The sequence below is a fragment of the Onychostruthus taczanowskii genome, unplaced genomic scaffold (genome assembly GCF_017590055.1).
Source record: "Onychostruthus taczanowskii isolate IOZ18803 unplaced genomic scaffold, ASM1759005v1 scaffold266, whole genome shotgun sequence".
Classification (NCBI taxonomy): Eukaryota; Metazoa; Chordata; class Aves; order Passeriformes; family Passeridae; genus Onychostruthus; species Onychostruthus taczanowskii.
In genome coordinates, this window is record NW_024499973.1 from 39,554 (window position 1) to 51,881 (window position 12,328).

General features: G+C 49.3%; 4 protein-coding genes across 4 annotated transcripts; 2 read left to right on the forward strand and 2 right to left on the reverse strand.

Annotated features, from left to right (window-relative positions):
* Positions 1-3,282: 3,282 nt before the first annotated feature.
* LOC121337394 (keratin, type I cytoskeletal 9-like) lies at positions 3,283-3,930 on the forward strand. The gene has a single exon (XM_041407477.1). It carries the CDS (start codon positions 3,283-3,285, stop codon positions 3,928-3,930), a length of 648 nt encoding a protein of 215 aa, XP_041263411.1.
* A 2,478-nt stretch (positions 3,931-6,408) lies between these two features.
* On the reverse strand, positions 6,409-6,909 carry LOC121337395 (claw keratin-like). The gene has a single exon (XM_041407478.1). It carries the CDS (start codon positions 6,907-6,909, stop codon positions 6,409-6,411), a length of 501 nt encoding a protein of 166 aa, XP_041263412.1.
* A 2,694-nt stretch (positions 6,910-9,603) lies between these two features.
* LOC121337396 (scale keratin-like) lies at positions 9,604-10,164 on the forward strand. Its single transcript, XM_041407480.1, has one exon. It carries the CDS (start codon positions 9,604-9,606, stop codon positions 10,162-10,164), a length of 561 nt encoding a protein of 186 aa, XP_041263414.1.
* Positions 10,165-11,356: 1,192 nt separating this feature from the next.
* Positions 11,357-11,980, reverse strand: LOC121337390 (claw keratin-like). The gene is made up of 2 exons (XM_041407473.1): positions 11,680-11,980; positions 11,357-11,541 (listed from the first exon to the last, which is right to left on the reverse strand). The coding sequence occupies exons 1-2, from the start codon at positions 11,978-11,980 to the stop codon at positions 11,357-11,359; spliced, it is 486 nt and encodes a 161-aa protein (XP_041263407.1).
* Between the last annotated feature and the right edge of the window lie 348 nt (positions 11,981-12,328).

The window sequence follows — 12,328 nt, forward strand, 5'->3', positions numbered from 1 at the left end:
GAACTGCCGCACTGGAGTAAAATTAAAATGTTCAAGGAGATCCGGGCCTTTACATAATCATCAGGATGATAAAATCTGTAATTTCCTGACTGAAGGAATTATTGCCCTATAAATACGAGATCTCTTCTCATTTCCCTCTGTCCTGAATAAAAGCCAAGCTTGGAGTAGTTAAGTTGTAACCTCCGCATCAAATAATCACGGTTTAATTGACACTTTCCCTTTGTGGTTTGGAACAACACAACCTCACATTTGGAGATCTGCATCTCCCAACAGCTCCAGCCACAAAAAACTTCCCTGCCCAAGACAAAGAATTGATAAAATGGAACAATTTGGCTTGGAAAAGAGCCCCAAGTCCATATTCCTGATCATTTCAGAGCTCTGACATGGAATCATTTCCCAGTTCAGTACCAACAGCCGCATCCCAGTTAAAGGAAATGGAATTAGAGGCAGAGAACTCACCAGGCTCGCAGGGAAAACCGGACTGAGGAGAAGGTGCTGGAGATGCTGCAGGAAAATCCAGGTTTTTATACCCTTCCCCACGGCTCCCAGGCCATGCGACACAACTTTGGGACATCACCAACAACACGTTTTGCTGTATAAGCGCCTTATAATTGTAATAATTGCTTTGATAAGTGCTAATGATTCGTAAATCAACTCCTCATCAGCCAATACATGCACACACCCTTTGTCTCACTTTAATCCTTAAATAATTTTTAGATTATTTTGTGACTGCTGCCACTTCCTGGCCTGGTTTGACTTGGGAATTCGCTTGGAAGGGTGAAGGATCAGGAATTCCCTCAGCAAGGGCAAAAATCAGTTTGGCTTTGTCAGGGGAAATATTTTCTGGTCACCAGAAAATTCCGTGGAAATCCAGAATTGGGAAAACCCACAAATATTGTCTTTATAAATTCTTGGATGGGAAGGTTCATTTTTTTATATCCACTTAACCCAAGGAACTCATTAAAAAGGACTTAAATTAATTCCTTGGATGCTCATTATCATCCAAGGAAGCCCTGTATGAAAGCATTTAATTATTGCAGTTCTCCTTTTGTCACCTTAATTATCCTAATTCTCCTTTTGGAGCTGTCCCCTTTTGGGACAGCTGCAATATTCCAGGGAGTCACATGTCCAGGAGGCATCATTGGATGAAAAAACCTAAATATTTTTGAGTGCACGAAACTGATTCCATCTAAAACACAATAAAAGCATCTCAAGACTGGCCAGGATTATTTTTTTCAAGGAATTCCTGAATTCCCTGAAAATTCCAACAGAATTCCTGGGTTTAAACCTCGTCTGGTGAAAGGCAGAAATGCATAAACAGGAAGAGAGATCTCCAAGCAAAACTCCCTTTATCAATCACCAGAAACATCCAGGAGGGATTTAGACGTGCTGGATATTTTGGGGTGGTTGTCACAGACAAACATCTCACACAAATATTGGTGTCATCAAAGCTTGGACTGGGGGGGGTTTTGCTCTAAATCAAAGTCAGCTGAAGAGATTTGAGATTCTAAATTCGAGGTTTGAGATTTGAGATCTAAGATTTGAGATTCGAGATTTGAGATCTAAGATTTGAGATTTGATTCTCAGTCAGAGCTGTGGGAGGGAAGCGACTCCAGTTTAGAGCTGGAATTTCATCCTGTTTTTCCTGGAAAGGGGGGTCAGGCCTTGGAAAGGGCTCCCTGGAGGTGTCCACCAAGGAACACCTGGCCACTGCTTTGGGTGACCAGGTGGGGAATCAGTCCCAGGTTGGACTCCATGACCTTGGAGCTCTTTTCCAACATCAACAGTCCCAAAATTCCGTGATCATCCCACATTTCACATTTCTATCACGATAAAGTTTATTGTTGGTGCTTACATAACTCCTATCCCCACATTTCTGGTGTTTCCAGACCCGACTGGAAAACAGAACATGAGGAGCCGATATCGGGGTTAAGATCTTGCAACAGAACCTGAACAAGCCCTGTCAGGCCCAGGTGACATCCTCGGGTTTGACAGCTCTGCCAGTCAGCAATTCCTCCTTGACTCCTCAATTAACATGAAACTTTCTGGGTTCCTCCAGCTGGGTTGGGAAATATCAATTTACAGGGGAAATCCTGGGTTCTGCTGCTGGTTCTCCCATTCTGGTGGCTCTGGGAAGCAGCAACACTTCCATCAACTCCCCAAAATCCACATTTTGGGGTGGAAAGAGAAATTTTGTGCATGAAACTGATTTATTAATAAATAAATCCCTCAAGTGGATCTAAACACATTCCAGCTTCAATTCCAGCGAGGCTCAGGGACAGAAACCAGCTCCGAGGTGACTTCCTGGGGGTCGGAATGTGGAGCAAATGGGATCAAACCCAAGGGGTGCAGTGCTTGGAATGTGACTTGGGATTAATAATGAATTTATCACATCACTTAGGAGTACAATTAGGACAATTAATGAAATAATCCAGCCAGCAAAACACGGTTTGGTAACGCGTGGGAAGCTCTTGCACAAAATGCAGCTCCCATCCTACTGGGGGTCAGGAAAGGTATAAAAGAGCTCTTGGAATTCTGCGGTGCCATCCACGGCTGCTCCTCATCTCCACTTCGCCAGACCCGGTGAGTTGGATCTTCTTTGTCCTCTGTGTGAATAGGGGAAAATATTTTCTGTCTTTTCTCTCCTTCCCAAAAGATTGTCTTCAGGAATCTTTCTAAACTCTTCCTCATGCAAGGTACCAGAGCAGGATTTCTTCCATCTGGTATTTTGGGCAGAGTAGTTAGGATTTATTGCCTGCTTCAGGTCCCTCCTCATCCCAAAAGGTGTCTCCAGGACACGGAGGACTTGCTCTCCTGCAGAACCTGTAGTGGCCAGCCATCCCATTTGCCTTTTCCAGGCTTTAAAATCCAAAGTCCCATCCACGCCTGTATTTGCAGGAACAGGATTGATGAGAGGACCAGAATTTCCCAGGCACTGGGATCAATTCAAGGTTCTTGGTGACCACCACGACTTTATCTTCTGGTACAACAAACTCCTGGGGATGAGCTGCTCCCAAAGGCCCCAGGAGTTTGGCTTTGCTCTCCAGGATTCCCAGCACTTCCAGGGCAGCAGGAAATCCCTTGGGAATCAGCAGAGCTCAGTGCAGGAAAACTCAGAAAAGGGACAAACCTCACTCTTCCCAACGTCTCCTTCCTCCCTTTTTTCCTGCCCATGGAAAGCACCAGAGCAGGATTTCTTTTTCCTCTGGAATTTTGGGCACTGCCATTCTGATTCTGGGCTGCCGCAGGTTGCTGTCCATCCCAAGAATGTCGTCAGGAGCGATGGTGAGCAGCGGCTGCTCGTCCCCGTGCGAGGTGTCCTGTCCCCAGCCCTACGCGGACGCCTGGAGCCAGCCCTGTGTCACCTCCTGCGGGGACTCGCGGGCCGTGGTCTACCCTCCACCCGTGGTCATCACCTTCCCGGGGCCCATCCTCAGCTCCTGCCCCCAGGAGAGCATCGTGGGCACCTCCTTCCCATCGGGGGCCATGGGATCTTCTGGGTCCGGGGGCGCCATTGGGGGATCCTACGGAGGGGGCAGCGGCTCCATGGGGGAAATTGGGGGATCCGTTGGAGGGGGTTCCATGGGCGGATCCTACGGAGGCGGTTCCATGGGTGGAATTGGGGGATCCTATGGAGGTAGTTCCATGGGTGGCTCCTACGGAGGCGGTTCCATGGGTGGATCATATGGAGGTGGTTCCTTGGGTGGATCCTATGGAGGGAGCAGATCCTTTGGTTCCGGGGGCTCCTACGGAGGGAGCAGATCCTTTGGGGGCAGAAGATCCTTCGGCTCCTCGGGTGGGGGCTTCGGGGGTTCCTGCGGTGGGGGCAGTTCCTTTGGCGGCGGCTCTTGTGGAGTGGGTTCCTACGGAGGGGGCAGCTCCAGCTCCAGGAGGTTTGGAGGAGGAAACTGTGGCTCCTTTTATTTCTGAGGCAGCCCCGACTCCCTCAGCAGCAGCCCCAGGCTGGGCTCAGCTCCTGGGGAAGCTGCAAGCCAGGGACATCCCAGGAATCACCTTCTCCGGCCTTTGTGGATCTGCATCACTTCCCAAAGCCCTGGGAATTGTCCTTTGTGCTCTCTTTGTGTGACTCTGCCCTGAACCCTTCCTTGTCATTAAAGTTCTGTTGCATTCAAATTCCCAGTGTTGTTTTGGGGGTTTTTTTCCATTGTAGCTCCTTTTTCCAACTCATCTTTATGCCTAATTCAGGAATTTGGGAGAGTTGGAGGCTCCAGGATGAGAACCAGGCCCAATTATCCCACTCAGCACTGGGTTTGAGGAGGGGAAAACAAATTTTCCACCATCAGTATTTCTCACTGAAGCTCTTTTATATCCCTATTTTTGCCTCACATTTTCCACATTTCTCCTACAAATCCTTCAGCTGGAAACCACTTTTTCCAGAACCAGCTGAAATCCTCCTCTCTTAAATCCTGGAGTGACTTTCAGGCCACTTTAGCAGGAATTTGAAGCTCTGGTTTCACTCTGTGACACATTCTGGGATTTGCTGAACTGGAACTCTGGGATTTTGGCTCCTCTTTCCAGAGCTTCACGATGATTGCAAACAAATTATCTAATTGTTTTCCAATTGAGCCTGTTCCTTCAGCCCCATTAAGGTTTTGCTCGGAGCTGATGAATTTATTGCATGCCATCATTAAATTAATCGCAGATTAAAATTCCTAAACCTCTTTAGGCACACCAGGAATTTAAGCAACTTTAGTCATGTGTCATCTAATTTTCTATTTACCTCCAGAGCTGTCATTCAATTTTTTAAGCCCATTTTCAGCTTAAACAGAAAGTGAAAATTTTGGTTTTCCAAGCAGGAATCTCTCATACGGGCAACTTCTTTTTCTTGATATTTCCCATATTTCAGTTCATCCTTCTTGATTTAATAAATATTAATGATTCTATAGTGCAATAAAAAGTATTAAAAAATATTTTAAACTTTTTTTGGGGGGTTCCTGCTCTCCCTCCTCTGTTTTCCAAGGGAGTAAAGTCAGGTTTTAGGTCACCTTTGGCACATCTTTAGACCAGGGGCTCACCCAGGGTTCTCTCTGTGTTCCCATCCCGACAGAAAACAACAGCACCAGGCGGGATCTGAGCTCTTGTGTCACTCCTCCCTTGGGAAATTCTCTCTTGCACAGCCTGGTGACATTTTGCTGTCATATAAAAGCAGCCCTTTGATGATGCCACAGTCGGGAGAAATTTCTCCACATCTTGAAGCGTTTGGCACTTCCAGCTCAGAGTGACAGCTCAGAAATCAAGGAGAGGTTCCTTGGTGGATTTCCTCTGGTTCCCATCCCCAGTCCTCACATTTTTGTCTTGGTTCACGTTCTTTGATACTCCTGAAAATGTGTTTAGTTTTCCTGAACCTCAGAATTCTGCAGGGAATCACGATAATTCCTAAAAACTGGTTCTAAATATGGCGGAAGAATGGACAGGGAACAGGACCAGGACAAGAGGGAATGGCTTTGAGCTGTGCTGGGGGAGGCTCAGGGTAGGAAATTTGGGAAAATTCCTCCTGGAAACAGTGGCCAGGGAGGTTTGGAGTGGCCACCCCTGGAGGTGTCCAAGGAAGGACTGGACGTGGCATTGGTCTGGTGGAAGCTGGACATTGACCAAAGGTTGGACTTGATGACCTTGGAGATTTTTTCCAGCCTCAAGGACTGGATTTTATTATTCCAGGAACCAACAGAATCCTTCAGGAGGGAGGAGCTGAGCTAAACCAGGGTGCAAAATAAAAACCTTGTGGCTTTCGGCTGACCACATCCCACCCCTCACTTGTTCATCAAGAGAGACCAGAGACCTCCGTGCCTCGCAGAGAACAACTGAACCATTTTGTGCTTGAATTTTGGGTGCTCATCCAACCCTCCATTTCACAACTCCAATTAATTAAACAATTACCTCCCAATTACCATAAAACCCCATAATTGCTGCTCACGGAACCAGCTTGAGGAAGCCTAGGGAGGTAGAGGAGAGGATGGGACTGAAACAGCCCCACAGAGAAAGGAAATCCCAACAAAATGTGATGATGCAGGAGGATTTTAATAGGATACACTATGAATGACACCGAACAGACACTCCTTCCTTCAGCCCACTGCCCAAGAAGAATCCACCTTCCACCCATTGTTCTTCTCCTGTCAGGGCTGCATTGACAAGCTCCGTGCCAGGCCTTTCAAGCTGTTCTGTTTTTCTTCTCTTGGCACAATGGAAAGAAGGAGCTGGCACTGAAGGGTGATTAACAGAGGCTGTTGTTAATTAAAGACAAAGGGGAAATGCAGGGAAGAGGTGTGGGCCCAGTTCCCAGAGGTCCTGAGCCAGGGTGGCTCCCGTTGATGTTTTTGCCATCTCCAAAAGCCGGTCCCAGCTGTGGGTCTGGATCGTGGGGTTCTATCTTCTAGATCTTAAGCTGCCTCAGTTTCCCAGGCGGGATCCACGGCTGCTGCTGGTGTAGAACTTCCTGAGGTAGCAGCCCCCCGAGGAGGAGCCCCCACCAGAGGAGCCCAACCTCCCTGACACGCCCCCAGAAGAGCTCCCACATCCATAGGAGCCCCCAGATCCGTAGGAGCCCCCAGAGCTATAGGAGCCCCCAGATCCATAGGAACCCCCAGATCCATAGGAGCCCCCAGATCCGTAGGAACCCCCAATTCTGGGCAGGCCACCAGAGTAGCCTCCCATCCCTGAGCCGTACGAGGAACCACCGGAGGGCTGGGGCATGGATGATGCCACGATGCTTTCCTGGGGGCAGGAGCTCAGGATGGGGCCAGGGAAGGTGATCCACACGGGTGGGGCGTAGACGAGGGCCGTGGAGTCCCCACACGAGGCCACGCAGGGGCCGAGGCCTCTGCTGTAGGCACAGGGCTCGGGACAGGCCACCTCGCAGCCGGGCAGGCACCGGGAGCTGATGCAGCTCATGGTTCTCGGGGTTGGAGGAGGAGCTGGGAAAGAGAAGATGGAGTCAGGGAATGTCAGAGACAGCAAATGGCATCCTTGCCCTTCCTGCTCATGGAATTCCAGGATTCCCGAGGTTGGAAAAGAGCTCCAAGGGCATCGAGTCCAAGCTACACCCAACCCCTACCTGGTCACCCAGACCAGTGTCCAGGAATTCCTCGGACACCTCCAGGGGTGGCCACGCCAAACCTCCCTGAGCCCCTTCCAAGGTCTTTTCCCTTTTCCAGGAGGAATTTTCCCAAATTTCCCACCCTGAGCCTCCCCTGGCATAGCTCAAGGATGTTTCCTCTTCTTCTGGCTCTGTTCCCTGGGATCAGATCCCAAATTCCACATGGAGAAGCCCAAAATTCCCCCTGGATCCTCCTTTTCTCCAGGCTGAGCCCCCTCAGCTCCCTCAGGATTCTCCAGACCCTTCTCCAGCTGCTCCAGCCCCCAGTGACCTTCCTGACTTGGGGGACCCAGAACTGGCCACAGAATCAAGATGTGGCTGCACCTCCTCCCTCAAATCCTCCTGTCCTGGGACACCATTTCTCCCTCCCCTGTAGAAGACACCTAGGATTTGGTTTTTCAGTAAATTTAAGCCTTAAATTTGCACCTCAAGCTTTGAAAAGCCACAAAGAAAAAATTCAAATAACTCCTAAAATTCTATCTTTAAATATCAAATTGATTTCTTCCAAGTGACTGCAGTGAGACTCCAAGGAAAAGCAGGATTTCACTGCCACATCTCCTGGCTAAAATCCCCAAAATCAAGGAACGAGTCCTTTTTTAAAATTATCACTACAGAGAATGAGAGAGAGCAAAGATCAGCTTAAATCCAACTCACCTGGAGTAGCAAGAGAAGTCAGGAGAAGGTTTGAGGAGACTGCTGAGAGGTTCCTGCTTTTATACCTCTTTGGAGGCAGCTCCTGGGGTATGAAATATCCCATAAAATCTCTCACCCTTACCAAATTCTGATTTTTTTCCTCTGTGTGACTCCTCTAACGCCTGTAATTATTTTCATAGTTCCCAATTAGCAAATCAACTCTCGACATATACAATCTGATTCTCATATCGTAAATTTGGCTTTTTCATTGTGTGGGAATTTTACAGCCTGGTTCCTGTGCAACATCCCAGGGATGACTGGATTTACAATGGAACCTGACCCCTGCCTGTTATTTTTCATTAATGATTTAAGCGAGGCCTGGACAAGATTTCAACCCTGCAAGCCTGCACTAAAGAACGGCTTGGGTTGATGATGAGATAATTTTGAAGGTCAAACTCATTTGTGAAGAGTTTCGGGAGGAATTTCCTCATGGAAAGGGCTTTGGAAGGGGCTGACCAGGGGGGTTTGGAGTCCCCATCTCTGGAGGTGTCCAAGAAACAACTGGACACTGGTGTGGGTGACCAGGCGGTGATGGGTCTAATGTTGGACTTGACTACCTTGGAGGGCTTTTCCAGCCAAGATGATTCCAAGGTTCCAGATTTGGGATCCACCTTGAGGCACAAAGGCCTGGTGACCTTGGGCTGTGCCCTTGCAGTGGTGCTGGTGACTTTCGGGTGACAATGCTGAGCTCAGCATCCCCAAAATGAGTTTTGATTAAAATTACTCAGAGGTTTCAGGGCTTAGAGGACCTCGCATGTCACTTCAATACCTTTGAAATGTGTTTTGCTGTCTCATCCCCTCAATCTGTGGGTGCACGAAGGGTTGCAAAGAGCCCTGACCCCCATGTGAGATTGGATGATTCTGTTTGGGAGGGATTTCACCCAAATCTGAGGATTACACCCCAATTGTGTGAGTGACATGAGGGGAGCCACCTTCTTGCGAGTCACTGGAGGAAAATAAACACAGAGATCAGCTCCTGTTTCTTTTGGAACCAGAACGATGCTGAAAGGATTTTTCTCTATGAAGTCTGAGACAAAAGGAGACTTTTGGGTGTTGGGTTTGTGTCAGTCAAAGCAGGGCTGGAAATGATCAGTAATTATGAGCTGAAATGAAAACAATGGCGAGGCTTAAGAGGATCTGTTTCTTTGTAAGTGATAAGAATTTAGCAAATGATGGGTGACATCACATCCTTCTTATTGTCTGAAAATGGAATAAAAGGGGAGAGACCTGAGAAGTCTTCCATTCTCGCAGCTCCACTGATTTATTCCCTCCTAGACGACGAGGTAAGTCTGACTTCATTGTACTCCTCAATACTTTGAAATTTCTCCTTTTTTATCTTGTAAATTTTTAGGAGTTTTAGAAAAAGCTGGGGGAGAGAAGAGTGGATTTAGAAAAGTTGGGGGAAAGGGAAGTACAGAGCAAGGAAGATTTTCCTTGGGGACTTTCTGAAGGCAAATCTTCCTGTAGATCTACTTGAAAAGGGAATTAATGGGACTATTCTGTGCAAGGAATTATTTAAGGATCAGGTACTTCAGCCCCAGAGAAAAGGGGAAGATTTTTTTCTTGTGAGAGAGTCAGAAGAAAAAGAGATGCAGTAGGAAAGGAAGAACTGAGAAACCTCAAACAGGTCAGGAAGGAGATAGCAGAAAAAATGGGAATCTGTGAGGGAGGATTGAACTGAGAGCACCTGCAGAAGGACAAAGTACAACTGGTTCATACTGAGAACCTGTGGCCTGACTGTGCTGCTTCCTTGACCTCACATTTCCTCTCCCAGCTTAATCCCAAATCCCAAGAAGATGATGTCAAACGTCGGCTCCGAGTGCCTGCCAGGCTGTGAGGTGGCCTGTACCCAACCCTGTGCCTACAGCAGGAGCCTGGAGCCCTGCGTTGCCTCCTGTGGAGATTCCAAAGCCGTGGTGTTCCCTCCTCCCGTGGTCCTCACCTTCCCGGGCCCCACCATCAGCACCTGCTCCCAGGAGAGCGTGGTGGGAGCGTCCCAACCCACGGTTCTCGGTGCTCCCATCCCGAGCATCTCCGATGAGCCCTATGGGGTGGGGAGCTCCTTTGGGGCTGGGAGCATGATGGGAGCAGGACCCTCCTTTGGATCCGGGGGCTCCTTTGGCTACGGGGGCTCCTCGGGTGCCAGGGGTTCCTTTGGATATGGGGGTTCCTTTGGTTATGGAATGCAGAATTCCCGCGGGTCCTGTGGCTATGGGGGCGCACTGGGGGCAAAGGGTTCCTTCGGGTCTGGGGGTGCCTTTGGCTACGGAGGCTCCCTGGGAATGGGGGGCTCCTGCAGCTGGAGGTCCCGCAGCAGCCGTGGCGGATCCTGCCTGGGGAGCTGGGGCTCATCCTAAGGCCAAACAACCCAGAGGATGAAAACCCGGGATCCAGATCCACGGCCAAGCCTGGAATTCCGAAGCTGATCTCTGAAAACCAGGCCCACATCTCTTGCTGCTGTGCCTCATCTCCAATCAAACGCTGTTCTGCGGGACGACCTCTCTCCTGGAACTCTTTAATTAATCTTGTTCCGTGTCCTTTCTGGTGGGGTGGAAATGCTTCAGAATTCTATCTGGGGCTGTCTGTAAAGGCCCCGGCTTCACCTTGTGGAGTGGTTTTTGTCACCCATGGGGATGGCCTGGCTGCCCTGGGACCACCCATGAATTGCTCTGTTTTGTTCTATTTCATTTATTTCACCCTAATAAAAACCTTTCCGAATTGCATTGGCAGCTTCCTGGCTTTCCTTTCTGCATAATCCCAGGATCATTTAGGCTGGAAAAGACCTCCAAGGTCATCAAGTTCAACCTTTGATCCCCACAAAATGAGGTCACCCCAAACTATGCCAGCCCCCATTACCCTTGCTCCAAGGGTAAATTGGTTTTAACTGGGAGCTGCACCAGTTCATCCCCAGAGGTTTTTCCAACCTATTGGAATTTATTCTGTGTTGTTTATTGGATAGTGTGGAATAGATCAGAAAGGGAAAACAGTTTATTGAGGAATTTCAGACTAATTATATTTGCATTAGAGCAGAATTAATTCCTCCTCTGATGAGAATTAATTACTGCACAAGGATTCCCTTCTTTCAGACCAGTTTGTAACTGAAACTGTGGTGAAATAAAAGCCAGAACCCGGGGCTGTGATGCAACAGGACTTTAATATAAACAAAAAGTGGGATGAGGCAGTGCAAAGACAAAGAACAGAATCTTCATGTCAGCATTCCCATGTCAGCATTCCCATTTCAGCATTCCCATGCCAGCATTCCCATTTCAGCCTGGACTCCAGTCCAGCAGTCATTCCAAGACATTCTTTTTCCAACCGGACACTTTCACAGCCAAGTCCCATGACTGGTTTTACTCTTTGGGTTCAGGGAGTAAAAAACACAACAGGAGCGAGGGACAAAGGGAGGGAACATTGGGATCCTAAGCCTTGGATAAAGCACAAACGAGATCCAAACAACCCCAGCTGGAGCAGAGACTGCTTGGAATTCCTAGCTCTCAACTACTACCCCGCATCCTATTTTTCCTTTGGACATTCCTCAGCTTTAAAGGGTTAAAAAGGCCCATAGTTCCCATAGCGATACCTGTAGTACCCTCGAGAAAAATAGGGGTAATAATTCCTACCATAGCCTGAGAAATAGGAGCCGCGGTAGAGGCTCCCCAGCCGTGACATCCCGCCCCCGCAGGAGGAGCCCCCTCCCATTCCCCCGCAGGAAGAGCCCCCTCCCATTCCTCCTCCTCCGGAGCCCCCTCCCATTCCCCCGCAGGAGCCCATTCCTCCCCCTCCAGATCCCATTCCTCCCCCTCCAGAGCCCCATCCCGATCCCATCCCACCTCCTCCAGACCCCATCCCTCCTCCAGACCCCATCCCTCCACCTCCAGACCCCATCCCCCCTCCAGACCCCATCCCACCACCTCCAGACCCCATCCCACCCCCTCCAGACCCCATTCCCCCGCCGATTTCGGGGATGGATGACCCAACGATGCTCTCCGTGGGGCAGGAGCTGATGATGGGCCCCGGGAATGTCACGACCACGGGTGGGGCGTAGACGATGGCTCGGGAGTCTCCGCAGGAAGCAACGCAAGGCTCGCTGCAGGCATCGACGTAGGGCTGGGCGCACGTCACCTCGCAGGGTGAAGCGCAGCGGGCGCTGAGCAGTTGGCCATAGGAGGACATCGTTCCAAATCCAACCTGGAAGGATGAAAAGATCCCAGCCCAGTGAAGGCACGGCCTGGGAAGGATGGGTTGGAAGGGTGGGGAAGAATTCCTCAGTTCTGGATTTATTTGTGTGTTTAATTCTTTAAGGGACGCCTTTTAGAAGTAAAAAATGTCCTCAGACTTCTCCATGAGAGAGGGAATCTGGGTGAAGAAAATGTGTTTTGTCCCTAAATTCTGAGGGATGAGGCTGAGATATCCGGCAGGAGATGGGAGGTGTATGGGGGTTTATTCCCTTTGGAATTTGCTGGAAAGGGAGCTGGGAATGGGGATTTGCTGGGTGGTGTTTGGATGGGCAGGTGCAGATGT

Coding starts and splice junctions, on each gene's coding strand:
- LOC121337394 (XM_041407477.1), top strand. CDS start 3,283: ATGGTGAGCAGCGGCTGCTCGTCCCCGTGCGAGGTGTCCTGTCCCCAG.
- LOC121337395 (XM_041407478.1), bottom strand. CDS start 6,909: ATGAGCTGCATCAGCTCCCGGTGCCTGCCCGGCTGCGAGGTGGCCTGT.
- LOC121337390 (XM_041407473.1), bottom strand. CDS start 11,980: ATGTCCTCCTATGGCCAACTGCTCAGCGCCCGCTGCGCTTCACCCTGC. Junction 11,542..11,679: donor AGGGGGGATGGGGTCTGGAG/GTGGAGGGATGG, acceptor GGGGCTCCGGAG/GAGGAGGAATGGGAGGGGGC.
- LOC121337396 (XM_041407480.1), top strand. CDS start 9,604: ATGATGTCAAACGTCGGCTCCGAGTGCCTGCCAGGCTGTGAGGTGGCC.